The following is a 25,272-nucleotide window of genomic DNA, read 5'->3' as shown; positions in this document are numbered from 1 at the left end:
CCGCCAAGAGAATTCTACGCGACCAAGGTATTATAATTCTTAGGATATAGGAAAGAGGGGGGGAGTCAAGTTTTGTGTGTGCAGCAATAAGTATGTTTAAAACATGCAAAACACGCGCGTGAAAACCACGCTCAAATATGGCCCTCAGTGAATTCCACCTATTCTGGCTCTAAATTATTTTTGACAGATTTTACATTATTTAGACTTGTTGAACTTAGCGATAGCGGGTTCGAAAGTTCTGTCAGCGAAGCGAAGTTACCCCAAAGCCACATAAAGAAATATTATTTTCCAACGTTTCTGCTAAACAGTCAAATTAGGACCACGGGCAATTTACCTCCAATGTCGTGCAGGCACTCATAGAAATATATTGCATTAACAAATATATATTTTTTTTATTTATCAAAACATAGGATTGATGTTTTACACAGGAACAATCGCGCTGTCATAATTTGTTCTGTTAAATTTTTTTTTGTGCTCAAGGGTTCACAAAACAAAAAAGTAAAACCATAGTAGACAGATGGCAGGCAATGCAATGCTTTGGTAATGATATAACAACTTCCTACTCAGTCGCGTTTCGGAGTAGACCGCAAACTGCTATTCAAATGAACTAAACCTGTAACGAATGTCCCGTTTGCTGCTGGTTAAAACATGTCTTGTCTGCGTTTCTTTTCTCTTGAAAGACTTTCAACATCGTTAAAAGAATTGAGAATGAGCAATGGTGCACGTTTATCTCAGGTGCGCACGCATCTTCATTTTGGTAACAAAATGTTTAGCTTGGCCCGTGGATAAATGCATTCAGTTAAAAATGAATTAAACCAAAGTACTGCAAATGCGTGGACTTGCAAAAGTTATTCTCTTTCTCAAAGGACTTGAGGGCAAATTGTAATGTAGGCTTCTAAAAACGACGGGTTTAATGCTTAAACGTAACAGCAACAACTATACCATAAGCACCCCTCAGAGCGGACGGGAACATAAGTATTTTTTTTTATTATTTGGCCGGTTGAATGACAAATAAATACCTATAAAATTCCCACAAATTCAGTAAAAAATGACGCAGGTCAATGTAGGTTTTGTGTAAACAAGTTTTCTGTTCATTCTACAAGTGATCCGCATTTCAATTAGCTGAATTACTCATAGTGTCACAGAACGGAGTACTTGCTGCCTCGACCCTGAGTTTCGTCAAATATTTATAGATGCCCTCTCAAGGTTATAGCGCTCATTTTCTTGCGTCTTGCTTCGCACTCTGTTGAAACGTGACGTGCACTAATAGAAATCCCGCTACGATGATTTGAAAGGAGATATTTGATGCCTCCCGCGAACGTGATTTTTATTTACAAGCGACGATTCTACACTGGGCATGTGACTCACAATTTAGCAATGAGGTTTAAACGCCCCCGAGCACGATCGTCGCGCGAACTTCTCTGTCAAGTAAATTTTCGTCTTGGCCACAGTTAATAAGGGTGAGAAATAAATCATAGCACTCGCCTTAATTTAACACTTCACTTTGTGTCTAGACTATAAATTACCTTTCTTTTGGGGACAGCAATCCCATAGACATTGAAAATTGGTGAAAATGGTTTCAACACGTTATATATATATATATATATATATATATATATATATATATATATATATATATATATATATAATAAATGACAGTATTTTCCTCGCAATTAGTATAAACACTATATAAATATAATGAAGGACTTTGTACCAAGCCGCAAAGATAACAGCTGCCCACTTTCAATGTAGCACTTACAATATAGCCAAAAGAAATTAAACCTCGGTTTTTTGGGTTTTTTTTACAGAATGAGACGTTTTCTTCAAATTTGAACCGTTATAAGTTCAAGTTTCGGTCGCGTCTAAACAACAAGAGTTTGATTGGAATTCCTGCTTACGAAACGCTTTCAAACAAACCGAGTCAAACGAAACCTATATCTTTCTATAAAAGAAAAAAGGTTTTGTTTTGGTGAGGATTTTCTTTCTTTTTATGTACCCATCTTCGGTCCCGTCTGCAGGCGCTTCTGCCAGGATTATCGATATCCGTTTTTCACCTTTTTATTTAAGTTACCATGTTCACAAGTTTCCAATATTTGTTCAGTATATATATATATATATATAAATTTGCTGTCATAGTGCTCTAGAGATTCTGCAATACATGTAATACGTTTCATGATAAAGTCTTTGAGGGCAAAAGAAAAATTAACTTCAACTTCAACTTTTAAGTTTTTATTTATTTAAGTTACCATTTTCACAAGTTTGGCAATACTTGTTCAGTATTATGTATTCTGTCATAAGAAATTCTATAATACGTGCAATACGTTCCATAAGAGTGCCTTTGAGGGCAAAAGAAAAATTATCTTGAACTTCAACAACTTCAACAACCCCAACGGTGGTTGCAAACTGTCGGACGAAGCGTTGCACCAACGCTCCGATTGCATGACCATGAATTGGACCCTAATTATTTTAATTTCGAGACTGGACGCGAGCACCGGAGAAGCGTACTACCATAGCATGCGCAGCGTATCAGCCGAAACAAACGACGAGACGGACACAGACACAAGAAAGAGAACAGTAGGTCAGTCATTCGCTTTACCCTTGTCCTGGTGTGCGACCAGCCGGGCGCACGCAAGCGAAACGACGGCGGTCGCCGAGGCACACAACGGCAATCTTCAAAATTGTTCTTGCTGTTCAACGTTTGAACAAACAAAAATACAAAACAAAAAAACAGATACATAAAATGAAAAGGGAACTCTTTTCCGCTAAGGCGCTGGCTTAGCAAACTCGGGCGAAAATGAAGCGAATTCGAACAACTCAGTGATGGCGCGTTGACCCGATTCGCGAGGGAAAATTGTGAGGCGGAATGACCACGAGAAAAAACGCTCCAAACGGGTGGGGAACCCGCAGAAGCGGAGAAGATGAAGTTCGTCGCGAAACAATTTGGCCGTTCTGTTCGGGAGAGCGAGTCGAATTGAAAGTGCGCCTCGGTTTTGGTTTGGTCCTATGCGCGTGTAGGTAGAACACCTCCGGTACTAGAGCGTGAATATTGAGCGCCAGTTGCGCCGAGGAGAGTAGGCTTCTGTGGTCGTCTATTTTCGTCTCGAAGTCTTCATCAGTTAAAGGACGGTAAAATTATAAAAGTATAAAGGAAAAGCGGGTGTTCATTTTGCTGGAAAGCGGCTGCTGAAATATAGATGAAGCGTCGTTTATGTAGGAATATGACCTCGTTATACCGCTGAATATGCTACATATACCATAAGCGAGATCTATAGCATGGTGAGTATAATAATATATATCGTTACGATGGTTGGGAGTCAGAGACGAGGCGTCTGCTTAATGTGGGCATATCGTGAGCTTCACAGCTGGTGTTGGAACAGATATTTAAAAGGTGCCGCTTAATTCATTACAAAAAACAATGGATCGGAGTTCTTTTCAAAACGCACCAGCTGAGCAGTTTATTATTTTCTAAACCGACGAGGAGCGCGTGGCTTTCAATCTGTATTTGTTTTAGTACAACACAATATTGTGAGTTTGTCAAGCGAGTCTAATTTGTAACACCGTCTCCTGGTAACAAGTAGCAGGAACCAACACAGTGAGTGCTATAAAACTCCCGATCTATGTTCACCAACCTAGAAACTAAAAAAAAAAAAAAAAATCGCTCTGGTTTTTTTTATAATTAGGATTCGTGGGAGCACACAAGCAAAAATAAAAAAAAATAATAAAAATGTGACAAGGCACCTCTATAAAACATACTGTGGTAATATTGCTTCCTAATTGGCGCATGTGCTCACCGAAATTTTTGAGCACACTTGACAAACAACGGCGCAATCCTTGATTTGAACATTATTAGGACAAATGAACATTCATACAGGTTTGTTCCGATGAGAGAAGCATTGCCGAGGATCAGTTGCTTCTTTGCCAAACAAACATGCAGCGCGCTCACAGTGAAAAAAAAAAAAAAAAAAAAAAACAATTTGTGGGAGTTTTGTTTTGTAAAAGTTGGGACAGTGAAGACAGTTAATTGCCTTTGAGGGAAAGCAACCCTTATCATTTTCTCAAAAAAACCACTAATGCAAGCTTTGCTTTTGCAGATGCAGCTGGAGATTTTGTGTCTCTCGCTTCTTGTATGGCACGCCGCTTGCACAACCGTGACTACCGTGACCACCGAGACAACCGTGACCACCGAGACAACCGTGACAATTGGCGCTCTCAAAAGAAAATGGTGGAACTGGTGCCGAAAAAGAGAACTGTCGGTGAGTGGTGAATTTGGATTTACCACACAAAATAGACGTTATCGACGTAATTTTAACAATCAGTTTTGCTTAGCTAAACCAACTGCAATTTGACAACAAATATAGCGTGAAGCTGAATTTTGTTTTTCGAAAATCTTACAATTGCTAGGCCTATATTGACAATCTCTAACTGGGATTGATTTTCCAAACTTCCAGCTAAGCATGAATGTTCGAATAAGTAACTAAGAATTTGTTGTCCATTACCTTGCTAATTCTCGCGTTACGCTCGCATCTTTATGTGCGACGTGATCAAAAACGTATTCTAGGGGAAAACAAAAAGGAGGACTTACTGTATCTTAAGGCATGCTTCGTTTGAGATGCATGTTGTTAACCCTTAATATATAATAGACGGGGTTCAATTGACTTCATAGAGTGTATACTTTATTTCTATTAATATATTATATGTAGAACATATATTGTCATGTAATGTGAACCTTAATATTTCGATGTTAAGATCACTTGTTTTTAATAAATAAATTGCCAAATAAACAACAAAAAATCTAGAACCTTTTCATATATTTGCTATTTACTCTATGTTTAAAATCCGGACGATTCTCAAAAAGTACGGGTAGAGTTAAATACATTTCAATAGAAACGAATTCAGGCAAAATTACCGATGTTATTGTTTTAAAATAAATGTATTATTTGCAGTCTAATATTTTGTAGAAGGAACCACGCGCTTGCGGATATAAACACGCATAAACTTCAGTTTTGTTTTGTTTTACTAAATTACAGTAGGTACGCCATGACTGTGCAATGTCAATAATTTACAAACTACATCTACTTGGATTTTTATTACTTTTAGACATTGTAAAATAAATACTGAAAGATGTAAATGTTTCCCGAATTCGGTGTACACGTTTGCTATGTCAAATTCGAGCGCTATATTCGGATTAAAAAATAACACAATTAAACCAATTAACAGGGTGTATTAAATCTTTTCACAAATGTGCATTTATGTGCTGCATTTATCATACTAAATATTTATATTTGTAAAATAAAAAAAAAAAAAAACTTTAAACTTTTTTTTTCTTTTTATGCACAGGAAAGTAAATGGCAAACGCCTTTTTGTTGACGCTGCTACTCACAGATGGCGGCACACACGCTCGGATATGCTGGATCTGCTTTAGGATAGTCATCTCGAAGAATATTTTATGCTTTTGCTTTTATGTTGTGTCACCTGTGAGAGGCAGTATCAACCAGAAGGTTTTTGCTCTTTTCCTTCCTGTGCGTACAAAAAAAAAAAACAAAAAAAAAACACACACGAAAAAAATTTTTTTTTTCTTAATTCTTTTTTTTTTATCTAAAACCTACAAATGTGAAATTTGAGTGTGATAAATGTACCACCTAAAAACATCTTTGCGAAAAATTTGAATGCACTCCGTTAATTGGTTTATTTACACGAATTATTTTTACGCCGGAATAGCGCTCGAGAACTCATAGAATAAAACAAATATGTATGCAATGTTTCATAGTTTGTATTGTCCAACGTTTTTTGTTGTATTTCTTTTTTTATATTTGGTACTGTAGTTCCACGTTTTCTTTTTTTTTTTTTTTTGTCCCTGCGCAAATTTCATTAGAGCACAACACGTGCAACTAACGGCTACGTCAGTCGTTTTGAACCTTGAACTAAAAATAAAGGCACAACCTCCAACCCACTAATCAGAGTACTTATCTTTCCTACGAGCACAGTGCACAGAGACCGAAGACTGCTGCAGCGGCCAGTGCCTGGAATCTCCGATACCACCACACAAGAAAAAATGCTTCTAACAAGTGACATCACAAGTTGTTTCAGTAGCACGTGCGTATGACTCAGGTTGACTAACAATAAAAGAGTTCTGGGAAAGTGACGCGTATACCCGTGCTTCGCATTTTAAAGAGAGTTGCGTGCGGTACTGAGATTGTGTGGCTATAGATTACTTTAAAACGCCTTGGTGTGTCAGCGCTCAGAGCGATTAGCTGAAAATAATGGATATTTATCGTCGGTAGTCACATACAATATTCAGATTCGTCTACCCTGGGCCCTGCCTCGAATGAAGTTAGATAATTGGTAAGGAATGCACACAATCCGCGGATGAGAAAAACAATGACATGATGAGATATAAGACAGCACACATAGTGCAATGAGACACATATATAATATTTGATATACTTAGATGACAAACAGGTATGATGAGTAGAAATTTTCATAATCATCGACAGCTAAAAAAAAATATGACGTGGCGTAGTTCTGTTTTTGTATTCTTTGCCCAGTAAACAATATCAAGGCTGTGCGGAGCGCAAGTTCGTCTGCTTCTTTTGCTGGGGGTGGGGTGACATCAGAAAGCCGAGCTCCAATTGGTTCTGAATGAAGGATACTGGGTATAGACCTCAAGGCAGCTTGCCTTGAGGTCTACCGCGCTATCCTTCAATCAGAGCCAATCAGAGCTCGGCGCCTTTCTGACGTCACTGAAACTCCTGCGCAAGTAGCAGACGACTTGCTCTCCCCATACCTCGACCTCCTGTAATTGCTTTATACCCCTGTCATTACGGATGACGATGTCTTCCTTGCCATTGGGCCGCTTCCCCCAGGCAGGCGCAGTGGACACGACGGCTTCCTTTCTTTTATTGTAAAAGACTGTGAAAATATTTTCGCTTCTTTGCTGGCGTACATATTTACACCGTCACTTGAACATGCTGCTTTCCCTACCGCTCGAGAGATCGGTGGTTTGATCCCTTTATTGAAATCAAGAAAGGTACCCACCTCTGTGGTGAATGTCGGCCTATCTTCCTATTACCAGTTTTTTTTTCTAAAGTTTATTGAAGAAAAACGTTTTTAAGCATTTATTCAGCATCTTTAAGCGAGTCATTGAAGAGAGTTAGCATGGATTTTTCAGTGGTCGTTTCGTTACAACCAATATTGTCACTTTCCTGAGTAATGTGGCACCAAGTGTTAGTTGTTGCGAACAAACTGACAATCTCTTTCGATCGCAGTAAAGCATTGGATCGCGTTCGTAATAGTTTTTTTTTTTTCATAACTTTTCGCTTTACGTTATAAGTACTGATTATTGTTCGTGGTTCTCCAGCTACCATCGGGACAGTTTGAACTATGTTTTCCATAAAAAAGCCAAGTAAACTTTTTTTTTTTTTTCGGTTCCGTCCGGAGTGTTGTAGGGCTTAAACCTCGGTATCCTGCTCTTTAAGGTTTTTTTAACGGCATTCAGGGCGTTAAACAGCACTCTATTTTGTCCCAGTTTGCTGACAATATGAAATTATGTACCTAAGTGAAATCTGTTCGTGACTGCGCTTTTGCAATCCTCTGAAAACGCCCATGCGCAAAACTCTACCTGTTATTTACAATTACAATCTCGATAAAACTCTTATTAAGCGCGTGTCGGTTGTGCGTGGCATCGGGGTTATGTTGGACAATAAATTGAATTTTAATAGTCATCTTGGTACAATCTTGTGGCTTCTCTAAAAAGTGTTGCTCATTATCAGACGCCTGAGTTCTGTGTTTCGACACTCGTTTTGTTTTGTTTTTTTGTTCTGTCTAGAATCCTATTCCGCCTAAATTAGATTTCGCGCGAGTTGTCTGGAACAACCTCAATGCCACTGATGTGGCGACCTTAGAACGAGTGCAAAAACGATTCGCTAGATCGTTGTACGAAATACAACACTTGTCCCAGCGTCCCTTTTTATCACAACCTGCTCTCTCAATTCGGTTTGGTCGATTTACTAACTAGACGAGGTAGGAATAACGTCGTATGTTTGTTTAAGCGTCTGCGTGGGTACTATGATAGTACAAGAATCATATCTCAAATCGATATAAACGTTCCAGTTCGGAGTTACCGCAGTGTAATTCGCACATTCTCCATAAACCTTATATGGCGTACAAGTTCCTCGGCCCCTTGAGCACCTCGTGCGTTTGTACCCCCCCCCCCCCCCCCCACACACACACAAACACACGCACTTCAACCATTGCTGGCGCGAGCTTCGCTGCCTTGTCATCGCGCGTTATCTCCGCGTTCTCTGTATTGCCCTTTGATTGGCGTGCCCCTCTTCGCTTTCCGATGCGCCAAAGACGGATATTAGAACACTTGGTCACCGCATTTATTACTTTTTGTTTTGTTTTGAATCTCCGCTAGTTCGCGTTCAAAATTCTTTTAGGGCCGCGGTCCCACGGGAGCCATCTTGAGCAAGACAGTTGTTCATCCACCAGGGCGGCACCGGGTGCCCCTAAGTCTCAATAAACTTGGAAGCAAGTGCACAAAATTCGAGGGACCATCGACTCGGTGTAGCACCGCGGAACAGCGTCAAATGTGTCGGTGAAATACTGAGCTATGTAGTGCGCAGGCTTGAGCATAACTTTTTTTCGACAATGAAGTAAGACGAGCTCAATAGACATTCTCGGAGAGCGATAGCTTTCTAAAACTCGTTCTATTCTGGTTGAAAGCCGTTGCGACAAGGTTCATATGAACTGCGACGGGAAGCCTGCACACAAAGAAACGATCTACAAAAAGAACCCGCCTGACGAGTCCTAAGAACTTGCATTTGTCAAAATGAAACGTAACCATGAGAGATGCCTGAGAACTTCGGGTAGAGATGAGCTCTTGTGTATAGTTTCTACTCAATTTTATTTGGTTTGCTCAAGCTCTGAGTGGTAAGAGCTGACCGACGGAGAATGCTTTTTTTCCGCTGTGTCGATTGGTGTTAATACAGAATGGATCAGTAATGCCAGAAAAATCAGGTTGTGGCATAATAGCCCAATAAAAGAAATAAGTCTGATTTTGAAAAAGTCATTTTATATCAAGTTATATATATATATATACATATTGAGAATCGCTGCTCTTTCTTCGGTGATTGTACTGATCTTTTGAAGCACAGTTGTGTTTAAAACATGTCGTGTCAATAACCGTTGTAACCACCAAAATGTGCTAAGCAAACATTGTATTAAAAACGGTCGCCGCAAGGCAGTGTGGAAGTTCCGATTGATATAGACCAACGGATATACCGCTACGAAGCGAGTGCTCTGAAAGATTCCATCGTACGGAACACTTTGGTACGCCCTACTACGTCTCATGCCCTGTGTAAGCTTACACTCTTTAGTTATCGTGCAATGGGGTGAATATAAATTATGAATCAAATAACGAAACAAATCTAAAAACGCTCTTTCCTGTCGCTCTTCTACCGCTCTCTTTACCTGTTTTAGACACTCTTTTCGTGGGCTGCTTTCTTCCGGGAAGACATAAAATCCGATGCCTTTTTGCCTGTTGCTGTTATTGTAGCACCTTGACACAGAACGGGTGAAGACACCCATTAAAAACCGTGAGTAAACGGCCGACTAAAAGTTTTGTGCTAACGTGTAAATTCCCAAACGCCGGACGTTTAACGCGCCTTGACGCGGCCAGAAAACTGGGGAGAACTACAGGTACCAGAATGCACCGCGGCAGCGGTGGCGTCGTGCAACTCCTTGTGAGACCGGTGTATTGCTCTTGAATCGCGGTCCCCAACTTTCTTTCCACTCCGGAGGACTCGTTCAAAACTATATTCAGCTGGGGAAGGGAGTCTAAAACCTTGTTTTCCATCCGGCTGATTCAAACATCGAGGATCTTGATAACTGCATCGATGTTGTCATGCACACTGAAGATTGTGACTGCGTTTCCCGTGAAAAGACAGTTTCAGTTGGCCATTCAAAAGTCCTCGAATTTGCGCGGACCAGACTGAACGCTCTCGAGGACCATTGGGGGTCCGCGGACCACAGTTCGAGAACCGCTGGTTTAGAGGCACATGAAGCCGCTAAATCTAGCGGCAAACGCACGGACGGACAGACGGACGGACGGACAAAATTTTGGGATTGTTGGGTAGCGTTAAAAAGCGTTTCATGCTTTAACAAATAAATCACGCTTCTTGCTTCGTCAGTCGTGCTTCGGTGTTCTTATCAGCTGATGCCGCGGTCACCTTGGCGGCGGAGCCATAATAAGCTGCTCGGAATTTGACACGCCCTGCGTTTCTTAATTGCTATCATTGACTGTAGACCACCTAAACCGTCTGACGTCACTCCACTGCGCTGGCGCTGCTGCCTGCACTGCGCATGCGCAGAAGCCTCAGGCGAATCTGCTTTCTGCGCAGGCGCAATGCCAACACCCGGTGTGGGCAAACGCGAGCTTGTTTGTAAACAGTGTGTTGATTGGTCGACAGTTCTCACGTTTTCCAGTCTTTTTGTTTTCTTCGTCAATTCGCGGAATTACTCGCGCGAATGCTTCCTGAAAGGTATCTGCGCGTTCCCGGTCCCACGGCCAGTACCGCCACTTTGACGTGCACTAAGAAATACGTATCGGTGGGGCTGACGTTAATATTCGCGCAAGTATGGCAGTGACCTTACTTCCAATTGCTATACCACGCCTTTTTCGGGCACACCGCCCCTAATCTGTTCCAGCAGTGCATTAAGACAAATAACCGTGCGTCTACTTCACCGGAGGGCTTGGTGAACCGGTCACTGGAATCTTGCAGACACGCACACAAATATTAGATTGAGCCGAGGTGGCCCTATGTATGGTCTCGCATGCCCCTTCATGCTCGGTGGAGCAGCAGCAATCTAAAATTTAAGTTATAAAATTGTTTAATTGTTTGTTTATTTTTCTTTCTGACAGACTATTCGACGATATCAGGCCACACGTCCCATGCGATATCGGCTCTCCGCAGAACACGACACTAATAAAAAAAAGAAAGAAAAAGTGTTTCTACGTTGTTGAGCGTTTTCAAGCCATTACGGCCAAAATAAGAACCCCGAAAACACGTGTCTTCGTTTTCTATTCTCCTTCGACTGCGACACCAGCTATGGCGTAAACACCATGAAAAGCGGTGAAAAGGCAGCGTCGTTTTTACGCAATGACCACAGGAATTCGAATGACTGTTTCGCACAATGTATATACATCTCACCACATCCTGTCGGTACAAGTGGGACGCGTATTGTGATAGCTACACAGAAAGAATAAAAAAAATGACCGACTCGTGCCTCACGAAAGTGTGTGCAGCATGATGTTCAACAAAGGTAGGGTCATCAAAGGGGCACCCCGCGAGCAGCCTTTTCGTCTCTGTGACGTCACGCGAGGCGGCTGCCGGTGTGGGAGAAGAGCTAATGTCGCCGCTGGAACCAAGTAAACAGACGGCGACAGTGAAGCACCGTACGGAAATAGCTTCCCTGATGGCTTCAGCCAACCTTGACTGCATGGTCTCTTAATGGTTTTGTTCCATTTGTCAGTTACCACTGCAAGAGTCTTCCACGGGCTCGCCGTCCAAATGGTTGTCTGAAGTTTCTGGGTTAGCCTTGCATTTCGTAACGTCTATTCGGCGTTTTCTTCCTCGGAATGTTTTATGGTCGGCCCTTTAAGGAAAGGGTGTCTTCCGAAGAAAGCCGCCCCTTCTTTATGAAAATCAAAATCAATTGGTCAAAGCGAGCTTGGCAGAGAGACAAATTGTTTTTTTATTAGCCTTTCATATGCACGTTTTGAAGTGAGAGTAGTTTCAAATATATATATATTTTTATATAAAGTTACAAAAGGTTGAGAGAAGTTTAAAATGTACCGAAACTTTAATCGGCACAGACGTTGCGGGAAGAGACTAAACTTCTTGAAATGTAAACGCATTTCAAGAAAGAGTCAGTCTTCTCAAGACGTCCGTGTCTATTAAACTCTATGTTCCTGTTCAAACTTCTCTCCGCGTTTTGAAAGAAAAATACAACGAAGTTCTGCAATAATTTCGGCAACAAAACTGTAATTTAATTCGGCTCATAATTTTGAAAGGGTTCACAGCGTGGTGCTGTCACATCTGATCTAGTGAGTGCCAATTCTTTTCTCTAAGGCGCAACGAAAATTGTGGTATGTTTGTGAGTTAAGTTAAAAATGAGCCATCTTGGCTCCGTCAAATATTTTGTATTTCGGCGGCTATGTAAACTTTGATGAATTTGTTCAAGTACGGCTCGCTTATCTCCATATTGTCTCTCTCTCTCTCTCTCTCTCTCTCTCTCTCTATATATATATATATATATATATATATATATATATATATATATATATACGGAACAGCACCTGAGAACAAAAGACGGCACTCGAGAGAAATATGTCCACAGAAATATTTGCCCTTAAAGGAGTTGGTCGAGGAGGTTGCCAAGAAAGTGAAACATTTCGGGCATGGTAGGCTCTTCGTCAGTCAAAGTAAGAACACTTCGTTCTCCTTTTCTTTCAATCAAAGAAATAACGGCCGGAAAAAAGAAGAAGTTAATTCGAAAAATGCTTATTGTTTAGCGGGTATCTACTCAACTAAATTCTCGCTTAAAAGTTTAATATATCCCGATACCAAAGCAGCAAATACTATGGAAATAATTAAATATAATATTATTACTTCCATTCTTATAATAAAACCAGTTTTTGGGACATGTGGTTGGACATAAGCCAACTATACCTGGTGTCATGTGAAGCCAATGAGAGGCCCAATGTTAAAGGGATACTGAACCAAAGAATTTAGTGCCCATAATAAGTCGCGCACGTTCTTTCCACCAGCCAGCAGCCGCCGGTGTGCGCGAGCACACGCAACAAAAATGACGTCACAGACCTCCATTCGCGGTTGAGATGACAGTGAAATGCATGGGCTTCGGACTAAAGGAGAATAAAGACAGGCTTTTCATCTCTACAAGTGAAAGCTACGTGCTTGTTAGACCAATTCATCGCTTACTTTTTACACCAGGCACCACTGTGTAGATGAAAAACTTGTCTTTATTCTCCTTTGGTCCGAAGCCCATACATTTCACTGTCATCTCAACCACGAATGGAGGTCTGTGACGTCATTTTTGTTGCCTGTGCTCGCGCACACCGGCGGCTGCTGGCTCGTGGAAAGAACGTGCGCCACTTATTATGGACACCAAATTCCTTGGTTCAGTATCCCTTTAAGCGTTTGCTCGTGTCGCATTAAACGATAAAGCGAGAAAAAAAAAACAATGAGGCACCGATTAGAAGATCTCAATTAAATGTCCATAAAAAAAGGCGGCAATGATCCTTTCGAACTGTAAGGCCCTTCGGTTCTAAAGTATTAAATTTATAAATAAATTCAGATTCTTTATTTTTTCGATCTCTGGTGGTCCGAAAGCCCCCTGGAGTAAAATAAAATTAAAATCAGAAAGTCCGTTATGTCCTGCGGAGTTTAAGTGACGAGAAACTGGACCGGTAACGTGTTTACGTATATGACTTTTATGTAGATTCATGCGTTTTCTTATGCTTGTTTTAGTTTCTCCTATGTATTGAATTTGGCATTTTTTACATTGAATCAAATAAATAACATTTTCCGAATTACAGTCAAAGGTACCATTTATTTTCCAGTTAAAGTTATTTCCTGTGCTACGAATAGAGTTAGCTATAATTATGTCCCCACATAAACTGCATTGGTTATGATTGCACTTGATGCAACCAATAGGGACCAGGCTACGTCCGATGGAGTTTCGGGACTGTTTAAAGAAATCTAATAAATTACGTGGTCTCTTAAATGCTATACCAGGGGGTCGAGGGATAACTGCCTTTAAAGCTGTGTCCATGTGTAAAATATTCATGTGTCGTCTAAGAATATTGTTTATGTTTGGAAGTTTTGACTGGTAAGGTAAGATTAGTCGTAATTCATGGTTATTTCTTTTCGGCCGCTCTACTAAACACGCGTTCCGGGGGATCGCTCGACTTTTTGATATAGAATTATTTATTAGCGGTAAGGGGTATCCACGGTTAATGAAGTCCTCTCCTAGTGCTCTAGCTTTTATATCAAAATCCTTATCTTCTGAGCATAAGCGTCTTAAGCGTAGCATTTGACTGTATGGTATACCTTTTTTTTTTGTATTGGATGACAGCTTTTATAATGTAGAAATTGACGTCTATCTGTAGGTTTTCGATATAAGGTTGTTTTCAAACCATTTTCAGTAAGTCTTACCTTAATATCTAGAAACTCTATTTCTGTATCAGAGTATTTATACGTAAATTTGATATGTGGATTAAAATTGTTTGCAAAATTAATAAATTCAAAGAGCTTATCTTCCCCATTATTCCAAATTATAAATATGTCGTCTAGGAAACGTTTATAAAAAAGCGGTTTATGCGGGAAGGAGTTAAGTAGCCGCTCTTCTAAAGACATCATATATATATTTGCATAGGAGGGAGAGAAGCGAGATCCCATTGCTGCGCCATGTATTTGTAAATAGTGCTCATTCATAAATGTAAAGTTATTAAGCTCTAAAGCTAAGTGCATAAAAATATTTAAGACGCTTTTACTAACAGTGAGGTCTTTCTCATTAACAATATTAAGAACTGCTTGAATACCTTCATCATGCGGTATATTAGTGTAAAGAGACACTACGTCCATTGTGACAAGCAACGTACTATTAGTATTAAAATCTATTTGGATATCATTAATCAAATTGAGAAAGTGACAGGAGTCTTTTACCTAGGATGGGGCACCGGCTGCAGTACTTTTAATTTGTTCGTCAATAAAGGCGGAAATATTCTCTGTATTAGTACTTATTCCCGATATAATTGGTCTACCTGGGTGATTTTGCTTATGTACTTTCATTAGCATATAGAACTGTCCTGGTCTCGGATTTTCCTGAATGAGATACGTAGAAATGTTTTTCTCTATTTTCTTATTATCTACTAGGTATTTCAATTGATTTTTTATTGTCTCTCGAAACTTAAGTGTTGGATCATAATCTAGTTTTTTATAGAACTTAGTGTCGTTCAGTTGTTTAATTGCTTCCGATACATAGTCGGCTGTGTTAACTATGCATATTCCTCCCCCTTTGTCAGCCTGGGCTATTATGATATCTCTGTTATCCGTGAGGTTTTTTAAGCATTGTCTATCCTTATAAGTTAAATAATTATTAAGTGGTCTGTCTTTTTTACACGCTGATAAAACATCTTTCTGGACCGCCTCTATGTATTTTATGACATTAACATTTTGTTTATTCAACGGCGGAATCCAATAGGATTTGTGTTTATATAAAGGCTCTTGATAAGGAGCTCGTTTGAAAAAACGTTTACAGTGCAATTGCCGTGCAAATTCATTTAAACCTTTGTGCAAGTCCAAATCATCCCTATTGTTGCGAGGACCTCCTCGCAACAATAGTGATGATTTGGACCCAGTGCTACATACTGAAGTAAATGTTTAAATAAGCGTTTACTATCTGTTTCCGTGGTGTAGCGGTTATCACGTGCGCCTCACACGCGCAAGGTCCCCGGTTCGATCCCGGGCGGAAACACGTTTTTTTTACTGTACGCTGGCTTGTTGCCACCTAGTGCTACATACTGAAGTAAATGTTTGAATAAGCGTTTACTATCTGTTTCCGTGGTGTAGCGGTTATCACGTGCGCCTCACACGCGCAAGGTCCCCGGTTCGATCCCGGACGGAAACACGTTTTTTTTACTGTACGCTGGCTTGTTGCCACCTAGTGCTACATACTGAAGTAAATGTTTGAATAAGCGTTTACTATCTGTTTCCGTGGTGTAGCGGTTATCACGTGCGCCTCACACGCGCAAGGTCCCCGGTTCGATCCCGGGCGGAAACACGTTTTTTACTGTACGCTGCCTTGTTGGCACCTAGTGCTACATACTGAAGTAAATGTTTAAATAAGTGTTTACTATCTGTTTCCGTGGTGTAGCGATTCGACTTCCGGCTGCCGAGCAGATCGGACGTACTTATCATGAGCTCCGTCGGAGCGGTATCAGCGGCCCTTTCCGGCCGCGGAAGCAGGAACGCTGACTCTGCATCGCAGGACTACGAAGTGACAATGCCTACGCTGCCTACTGGCTCGTCTGTCCAGAACACGATTTTTTTACACGCCGATGTGCGAGCCCGGCCCTACCGCCTGGAACATTTCCGAGACGCCTTGGCCCGTGCGGCACTTCTCCCTGAAGTGCTCGCCTTGGGGGCGTACCAGTACAACCACGTGTGGGCTGTTACCTTCAGGAGCGCCGAGGGCAAGAAGAAGTTGCTCGCAACCGACGGCTTCACAGTCAAGGAAGGCCGCTGTGTCGTGGTGGACCCGAATAACCAGGACACGCGACTCAAGCTCCACTGGCTGCTGCACCACGTCCAAGATGAAGAAGTGCGTGTGGCCCTGGCGCCCTTTGGGAAGGTGACGGGGATCACAAGAGACAAGTGGCACGTGCCAGGCTGTATGGACATGGAGTCGACGACACGCTCGGTGACCCTCAAGCTGGCAGCCGGCGTCACGGTGGAGGACATCCCTCACCAGCTGCGCATCGCTGGCGACCTGGTGTTGGTGGTGGTGCCGGGCAGGGCGCCGCTTTGCCTTCGGTGTAAGGGCAAGGGCCATATACGCCGGGAGTGCAGAGTGCCACGCTGTGAGTCCTGCAGGCGTTTCGGCCACAGTGAGAGCCAATGCGTCCGCACTTACGCGAGCGTCGCAGGGCCCGTGAGGAGCGACGATATTTCGGAGCACCTCATGGACGTGGCTGACGCCGAGGAAGCTGCCAGCGGAGGAGCGAGTCAGCTACCCGAGCAGGCACCAGCACCCCTTGGCCCTTTGGGGAGCAGTGACGAAAGCCGAAGCGACGGTGACCGCGGTAGGCTACCTGCGGGGACGTCGGCGGGCGGTGCACCAAGTGTGGAAAACGTCGGCTTGGCGAAGTCTTCAGCTATCGAGACGCCGCATACTGACAAGGTTGAACCTAAGGACGTCGAGACAGAGGTCCCCACGGCCCCGGTCCCCAAGCGGGCCCGTGAACTTAGTGAAAAAGTCAGCCAGAACTCCGGAGCGGCTGCCCCCGATGAGCCGCCCCCGAAGGCGCCTCTGACGCGGCGGTCAAGCCTGAGACCCAAGCCCAACATACCACCGGACCGAAGTCCGATGGTGACGCCGCCCACGCAGTAGTGAGGCCTCGCGCTCTGCAAGGCACTCGGAACTCTAGAGGGACGTAAACACGACGTGGCCGAGACGGAGACCTCCTGCAGCGCCTTGGACTTTTCGGCTGGCGAAAATGGCCGGCCAGCGCTTCGGGACAGTGAGTCGTTAGGCGTCTCTCAAAGAGCCGAGGTGAGCACCAAGCAGCTCCGTTCTACTCGCTCAGAAAGGGCAGGTAATCTCGATACAGCCCTACGTGTCGCCACGCTGAATGTACGGGGCCTGGCGGCCAGGCGCAGGCAGTACCAACTTAGCCGCCTTTTTCTGGATAACGACCTTGACGTAGTGGCTGTGCAAGAGACGAAAGCAGAGAGCGAAGAGCAAACGAGCCGTATGCTTCAGCCTTTCAGCGCTCGCTATAATGTATGTGTATGCCACTCCGTTGGTAGATCTGGCGGTTGTGCTTTATTTTTGCGCAATTCCGTAGGAATTGTGGTAGAGTCTGTTGTTGTTTGTACTAATGGGCGTTTGATTGTATGCGATTTTTCCTTTTCCGGTAAGCAATGGCGTATAATATGTGTCTACGTGCCAAATCAGCAAAGTGAACGTGGTATTTTTTTTGAACAAGTGGCCTCCTATCTTAACTCTGATAAACTTATTATCTTCCTGGGGGATTTTAACTGTGTGTGCGTTCCAGAAGATAGAGTACAGCAGTTGCCGATACGTGATCAGAGCGCGATGTTATTGAATACCTTAGTGCAAGAATGTAACTTAGAGGACGTTGGGTGGGTTCTGTCGAAAAGTAATGTACCCCAGTTCACGCATCACCAACGCGCAAGCCACGCCAGGCTTGATAGGGCTTATATATCAGCAGAACTTGTCCCACTCTGCCAGAACTATGACGTTAAACATGTATCTTTCAGTGATCACAGCTTGGTAATGTTCACGCTAGGAACTAAAAAAAATACAAAGGCCTTTAACTGGGATTTATGGAAATTTAATGATAAGCTTTTGAAAGATGAGGCCTTCATGAGCGGAGTGAAGGAAAGCACACAAAAGCTGCTGGAGGCTGAGACTGGAAGCTTTAGAACATTGTGGGAGCTATTTAAGGAAGAAGTAAAAATTAATGCGATAGAACGGGCGAGTTTTTTGAAAAGGCAAGAAAGGGCAAAAGAAAAAGAACTGCAATGTCAGCTCCAGTTTCTGCTATGTATGGAGAGCGCTCAACCGGGACAGTTTACGAAAGAAATTAGCGAAGTCAAGAGCAAACTAGAGCTTATCGATGCAGATAACTACCGAGGAGCTGTGATAAGAGCTCGAGCCGAACGATTGTGGGCGGGAGAAACACCGACTAAGCGCTCACTGAGTGATGAAAAAAAATATGCAATACAAAACGAAATAAAAGAGATACAATACGGCAGCGAAATCACCCGTGATAAAAAGATTATTAAACGTGCTTTCTTTGAATATTATCGAGATCTTTTAGGGCACAAAATAAGTGTTGAAGGTGGTTTTGAAAAAGAGTTTTTACCGTTAATGCCACAATTAAATGAAGAGGTTAAGACAGCCCTCGAAGTGCCGATAAGTGTGCTAGAAATAAAAAGAGCTATTGATGATCTAAACACAGGAAAGTCTCCCGGACCCGATGGCTTGGGAGCAGCTTTTTACAAGGCTTTTAAAGAACCTATGACTGAGGCTCTACACCGTGTGCTACTAGAAGCGTACGAGGTAAAAGAAATGCCACCATCTTTCCGGAGAACCCATACCATTTTGATTCCCAAAAGTGAAGACCCTGTAAAACAATTATCGGTTAAGTCATATCGCCCAATAAGCCTTACCAATGTAGATTATAAGATTTTTATGAAAATTTTGGCGAGAAGAATGCAAACTATAATAACATCCATTGTTGGGCCTCACCAAACCTGTGGCATTAAAGGGCGCACAATCTTTACAAATATTCACGTGGCCAGAAGTATTTTAGAGTGCTGTGACGCTTTCGGCGGTAGAGTGGCCATGCTGCAACTGGATTTAGAAAAGGCCTTTGATAGGGTAGCGCACGATATACTTTTTTCGATATTGGAACACGTGAATGTAGGTTCAGTTATTTTAGATGGTGTAAAAATGTCCTATGAAAAGTGCTTTACAAGCCTAATCGTCAATAAGGAAGTGAGTGAAAAATTGGAAGTTCGCTCCTCGGTCCGACAGGGATGCCCTTTATCTCCTCTGTTGTTCGCCATTTATCTCGAGCCTTTTTGTTTAAAGATCCTTCATAGTCAAAGGATACGTGGTTTTAGGCTGGTTTCAAGTGAAGTCAAGCTCCTTTCTTACGCAGACGATATAGCTGTGTTTTGTAAGGATACAGAAAGTGTTAGTGAGGTTGTGAAAGAAACTGCCTTGTTTTGTAAGATGGCAGGTAGTGCCATAAATTGGAAAAAATGCGTTGGATTTTGGCACGGTTGTTGGGAATCCACGCCAGCTATTTTTGAAAACATTCACTTTACTGTTTTGCCGCCCAAGTACCTTGGCGTGCCACTAGAACATTATCGTGACACCGGAGACTATTGGAGGGAGCAGACGGAGCAAGTACGGGCAAAAACAGCAAAGTGGGGTGGTAAAGATCTTTCAATGTTTGCGCGGTCATTAGTTTGCAACTTGTTTATTGTGGCAAAAGTATGGTATGTGCTACAAGTGCTGTCGATGTCGAGAGTGAATGTTCAGAGGTTACATAGGGTGTTTGCGGTTTTCGTATGGGGTTCGGGTTGGGAGCGAAGCAGTCGTACTAATTTGTTTCGTTCTGCGCGAAATGGTGGGATTGGGCTTGTTCATTTGTTCCTTCGGCAGGTGGTTTCTCGTTTTATTTTTCTTCGGGATCAAAAAGATGATTTCTTGCGAACTGTTCTGCAGGTCAGGCTGTGTGATGCATTACCCGAGTTTGTTGTATCTACTAGTACCTTTCAACGTGTGGGACTACGTGGTTTTTTGTATGAAGTGGTCAGAGCCTTTCAGTTTTTAAAAGTACGGTTTTCATTGGAGTATTTAAGTGTTGTCGATCGGAAGCGCTTATATAAAGATCTGGTTGACACTGTGCTGCCAATACCTTTGTACCGCTCCTTATATTGTGAAGGCCCAGGAAAAGATGTTTTAAAAAGGGTTAAAAGAATGCCGGTTAGGCCAACTGTGAAGACCTTCTTTTTCCAGCTACACAGTGGCACCCTCCCTGTTAAGCCCTGGCTGCAGGAAAAAGGCCTTTTTGTGCCATGGTCTATTAACTGTCTCTTATGTCGAAAACCCGAAACTGTAGAACATATTTTCCTGGACTGTTGGGATGCTGTTTTTTTGTGGGACATTCTGCAACGTACCCTGAAGAAGGACCTACCATTAACAAATTATGGTATTCGATTCCTATCTGTCGACAACGAAGGGGGTGTGCCTTACGACATGTTTATGCTGTTGGGCCTCCACAGCCTATGGAGGACTAGGATGGCTGTACGAAATGCTGATGTTAACCCCCGTCAAGCAAGGGAATATTTAATTGAGAGTGCTATTTATGTAAGGGAAGTGTATGAAACGCTGACCGAAAAGCCTGAGTGGGTGCCTATACTGGACAGGCTGGTATCGATGAAGCAATTTTAAACTGAGTCGCAGTCCAAGGACTATCTAGTTGCTCTAGGTTGTCATTGTTGGGAATGTTTTTCGTACTATCTGTTGAAATAAAGGTAGTAAAGACACAAAAAAAAAAAAAAAAAAAAAAAAACGTTTCCGTGGTGTAGCGGTTATCACGTGCGCCTCACACGCGCAAGGTCCTCGGTTCGATCCCGGGCGGAAACACGTTTTTTTACTGTACGCTGGCTTGTTGGCACCTAGTGCTACATACTGAAGTAAATGTTTGAATAAGCGTTTACTATCTGTTTCCGTGGTGTAAGCGGTGCAAGAGACTAAAATGGCTGAGGAGGAACAGGTTGCTAGTGCGCTTAGGCCTTTTCTGCCGTCGTACGAAGTTTGTGTCACCCACGCGGTTGGTTTTTCTGCCGGATGTTTTCTTTTTCTTAAAAAGTCCCTGCCCTTGTCGGAGTTAGCTGTAACCACCGACACGGAAGGGCGGTTCATCATGTGCGATTTTTCTTTGGCATCTTTTCAGTGGCGAATTGTTTGTGTGCATGCGCCTAGTACGGTTAAAGACCGTGTTTCCTTTTTTATTGGCTTACGCCATTTTCTAGAATGTGATAAAACGATTGTGTTGTTGGGCGATTTTAACTGCGTTGTAAGGGCAGCAGACAGAACGCCCCTGAGGCGGAGCAGTGACAAGAGTGCGCAAGTTTTAAGCGAACTGGTTGAAGACTTGGACTTGGTTGACGCCGGAACGGTGACGAATGGAACGAGCGAGATTCGTTTCACCCATTTCCAAGCGTAGTCTCATGCGCGCCTCGATAGAGTATACGTATCGGCCTCCGCGGCAGCAATGGTAAGAAAGTATCGCGTCACACCAGTGTTTTTTTCGGATCATTGCATCATTATTTTTTCAGCCTTGTTAAGCAAGTGGAAAGTGTTTTTTCAAACCGTAAAACGAAACCCGAGTGGCTAGAAATTTGTGAACCGCTCCTCGAAATGCGAGGATTTTAATTTACCCTACAATAAGTCTTGCAGAGTATTTTTTTTTAAAGTGACATGACCGTTTTTGCATTCCTCCTGCAATAAAGAAATAAAAAAAAAAAAGTTTCCGTGGTGTAGTGGTTATCACGTGCGCCTCACACGCGCAAGGTCCCCGGTTCGATCCCGGGCGGAAACACGTTTTTTACTGTACGCTGGCTTGTTGGCACCTAGTGCTACATACTGAAGTAAATGTTTAAATAAGCGTTTACTATCTGGGTGATTTCATTTGAATTCGACCAAACTTGTCGGGGGGGGGGGGGGGGGGGGGTCTTTAGATTTAATCGTAAAAAATATATATGATACCCGAATCCTTGTGATGAAAGAAACTGCCTTTGAAAAAAATTAGAATTGTATAGTTTGAGAGAAAAAAATTCTGAGGCGCTGCAGGGTAGAACACGTCAAATTCCCAATTTGATTTTATCTCGACTTTAGCCGCCATTTACAAAATATCGAATTCTTGCAGAATTATTATATTTATTACGCAATATTTACGCAGACTTGGCTATTTTTAGAGGTAAATTTCTGTCTTCTGTTATTTTAAATTAATTTTCTAAAAAATCTCAAACATGCAACCTAGAGCAAGTGTGACGCAACTTCGGACAGCTATATAAAACGAACGGTATACGGCGCAATGACGTGAGACAGATATCTGTGCTTAGCTATCAATGTAAGCTATCGATTGACATGTATTTTCTGGTTATTGTGTTTACCGTGTTGTTTTTATTCTGCCACAAATATAGACAAAAATGAAAAATATGCAAATTTTGAAGTCAATTTTCTCAAAAAAGCCATTTTTTATTTCGTTCATACTTTTTTAATTTATTGCCCAGATTCTGCTTAATAACCGGGTATAAATATTGCTTGACCTTTTTTTGTTGTAGTTTTAGGACAACCAGTTGAATAAGTCATTTTTATCGCGTAATACCAACCTCCGGCTCCGGTATGCGGGCTTCACCGCAACATTGATAATTGGCTCAGCAATATCAGATTTCACTGAAAACTACTTTACCCTGTTGAATTTTTACTAATATATTTTTAAAAAAATCAGTAACGTCATAAAGAAATGAGAGATGGCTGAATTGACGAAGTGATGTCTGCGAAGTCACAGCTTGCATTTTCGAACGTCGCCACGACAACGTTTTACTACTGAGGTTGCACGAAACTTATATATTTAAATTATTTGTTTGAACATTGTGCCATGATAAACAACAACAAAAGTAAATTTAGTTAACATCAATGTTAACTAGCCTAAGCGAGTGGAGAGATCCAAGACGTTTCATCCGTTTCGATCATGTCGGGTTGCATTCTACGGCACTATCCAGTCCAGAGAAACAATATCCCCGTTTATGCGTTTCGGACAATCTTTATTTTATACAAACATTATCGAAAAATCGGCTCGAATTTTTTTAATTTACCGCATGGCATTCTTTCGCCTATCCTTCATTGGCCCTTAGTATTCCGAGGTACGTGAAAAAAAAAATTGACTACATTTTGTCCATCCTTCGGCTTTTGGACTACTTGTTGCATACGTTTAAATTTTTTGGGCTACGCACAGCATATCGGAAGTTGCTTTTCAGCTTACAGTAATCATACTCTTTTGTTGGCAGTATGCAATAAAACATTCATAAGTAACAGTTTAACAAAATCACTCTATTTATTGAGTAATTTATTTGGGTTAACAAGGCACACCTATAGAAACACATAATTTTTCACAGAAGCGCAAATGTACAAGAAGAGGCTTTAACAACAAAACAAAACAAAGCCGTAGATCATCTGAGAGTTCCGCACGTGCACCACAGAGGTTCATGCATTCCTATTACTAGGAATGCAATGAGGTAAAGTGGTTGTCAGTGAAATCTGATATTGCTGAGCCAATTATCAATGTTGCGGTGAAGCCCGCATACCGGAGCCGGAGGTTGGTATTACGCGATAAAAATGACTTATTCAACTGGTTGTCCTAAAACTACAACAAAAAAAGGTCAAGCAATGTTTATACCCGGTTATTAAGCAGAATCTGGGCAATAAATTAAAAAAGTATGAACGAAATAAAAAATGGCTTTTTTGAGAAAATTGACTTCAAAATTTGCATATTTTTCATTTTTGTCTATATTTGTGGCAGAATAAAAACAACACGGTAAACACAATAACCAGAAAATACATGTCAATCGATAGCTTACATTGATAGCTAAGCACAGATATCTGTCTCACGTCATTGCGCCCTACCGTTCGTTTTATATAGCTGTCCGAAGTTGCGTCACACTTGCTCTAGGTTGCATGTTTGAGATTTTTTAGAAAATTAATTTAAAATAACAGAAGACAGAAATTTACCTCTAAAAATAGCGAAGTCTGCGTAAATATTGCGTAATAAATATAATAACTCTGCAAGAATTCGATATTTTGTAAATGGCGGCTGAAGTCGAGATAAAATCAAATTGGGAATTTGACGTGTTCTACCCTGCAGCGCCTCAGAATTTTTTTCTCTCAAACTATACAATTCTAATTTTTTTCAAAGGCAGTTTCTTTCATCACAAGGATTCGGGTATCATATATATTTTTTACGATTAAATCTAAAGACCCCCCCCCCCCCCCCCCCCCCCGACAAGTTTGGTCGAATTCAAATGAAATCACCCATCTGTTTCCGTGGTGTAGCGGTTATCACGTGCGCCTCACACGCGCAAGGTCCCCGGTTCGATCCCGGGCGGAAACACGTTTTTTTCACGTTTTTTTACTGTACGCTGGCTTGCTACATACTGAGGTAAATGTTTAAATAAGCGTTTACTATCTGTTTCCGTGGTGTAGCGGTTATCACGTGCGCCTCACACGCGCAAGGTCCCCGGTTCGATCCCGGGCGGAAACATGTCTTTTTTTTTCGCTCTCATGTTTTGTGCAGTGTTTCATCCTATTTGGCTCATGTTGCTAAATTGATTGTCAACACGCAGGTAGACATCCTAACGACCATCTCTCTATATACTGCGACCTTGTTACGTTCATAAATGCAAATTCCGAAGCGGGAGTAGATCAATTTGAAATCACTAAACACAGTGAAAACAGCTCAAAACGACGAAGACGACGTAGAAACGACCCCCTTCGTGGTTTGAGCATTCCTTCCTTCAATTCCGTCCCCCCCCCCCCCCCCCCCCCCCCCAACCCCACCAAAAAAAAAAAAAAAAGCGGCGCGGGCGTTATTTAATTTTTTTATGAAAGGAAGTTCGCACCTTTTGCTATTGTGTGATATTTTGCCTGAAAGATTCGACACTCGAAAGTCAGATGACGTTTTGAAATCGAGCAGGGGCTTTAAAGATAACGTTTTAGTATGAACCAAAAGCGAGACAATTAAATATTTTCAGCATCCATGTATCACTCTTCCGGCCTCTATGTCCTTCGTCATCTATCAACCAATCTGTCAACACTTTATTTAAAAAAATGCAGTTGAAAGTGGTTATTGACTACACATTTGTA

The 25,272-nt window shown here is 42.0% G+C and overlaps 1 protein-coding gene and 7 non-coding genes across 8 annotated transcripts; all 8 read left to right on the top strand.

Annotated features, from left to right (window-relative positions):
• The first annotated feature begins 15,485 nt into the window (after nt 1-15,485).
• Nucleotides 15,486-15,558, top strand: Trnav-cac. The gene has a single exon. It is a non-coding gene; the product is annotated as a tRNA-Val (tRNA).
• Nucleotides 15,559-15,638: 80 nt separating this feature from the next.
• On the top strand, nt 15,639-15,711 carry Trnav-cac. The gene has a single exon. It is a non-coding gene; the product is annotated as a tRNA-Val (tRNA).
• Nucleotides 15,712-15,791: 80 nt separating this feature from the next.
• On the top strand, nt 15,792-15,864 carry Trnav-cac. The gene has a single exon. It is a non-coding gene; the product is annotated as a tRNA-Val (tRNA).
• A 92-nt stretch (nt 15,865-15,956) lies between these two features.
• LOC121836850 lies at nt 15,957-20,701 on the top strand. Its single transcript, XM_042292128.1, has one exon. The coding sequence runs from the start codon at nt 16,000-16,002 to the stop codon at nt 17,191-17,193; it is 1,194 nt and encodes a 397-aa protein (XP_042148062.1). The 5' UTR covers nt 15,957-15,999; the 3' UTR covers nt 17,194-20,701.
• A 217-nt stretch (nt 20,702-20,918) lies between these two features.
• On the top strand, nt 20,919-20,991 carry Trnav-cac. Its single transcript has one exon. It is a non-coding gene; the product is annotated as a tRNA-Val (tRNA).
• Nucleotides 20,992-21,876: 885 nt separating this feature from the next.
• On the top strand, nt 21,877-21,949 carry Trnav-cac. The gene has a single exon. It is a non-coding gene; the product is annotated as a tRNA-Val (tRNA).
• A 2,498-nt stretch (nt 21,950-24,447) lies between these two features.
• Trnav-cac lies at nt 24,448-24,520 on the top strand. Its single transcript has one exon. It is a non-coding gene; the product is annotated as a tRNA-Val (tRNA).
• A 77-nt stretch (nt 24,521-24,597) lies between these two features.
• On the top strand, nt 24,598-24,670 carry Trnav-cac. The gene has a single exon. It is a non-coding gene; the product is annotated as a tRNA-Val (tRNA).
• Nucleotides 24,671-25,272: the final 602 nt, after the last annotated feature.

Source organism: Ixodes scapularis, unplaced genomic scaffold (assembly GCF_016920785.2).
Source record: "Ixodes scapularis isolate PalLabHiFi unplaced genomic scaffold, ASM1692078v2 PGA_scaffold0__279_contigs__length_252992795, whole genome shotgun sequence".
Classification (NCBI taxonomy): domain Eukaryota; kingdom Metazoa; phylum Arthropoda; class Arachnida; order Ixodida; family Ixodidae; genus Ixodes; species Ixodes scapularis.
Note: the sequence above shows the minus strand (reverse complement) of the source record. Positions and strands in the feature narration are given on the sequence as shown.

What these genes read in the sequence shown, in the direction of transcription:
- LOC121836850 (XM_042292128.1), top strand. Translation starts at nt 16,000, where the DNA reads ATGAGCTCCGTCGGAGCGGTATCAGCGGCCCTTTCCGGCCGCGGAAGC.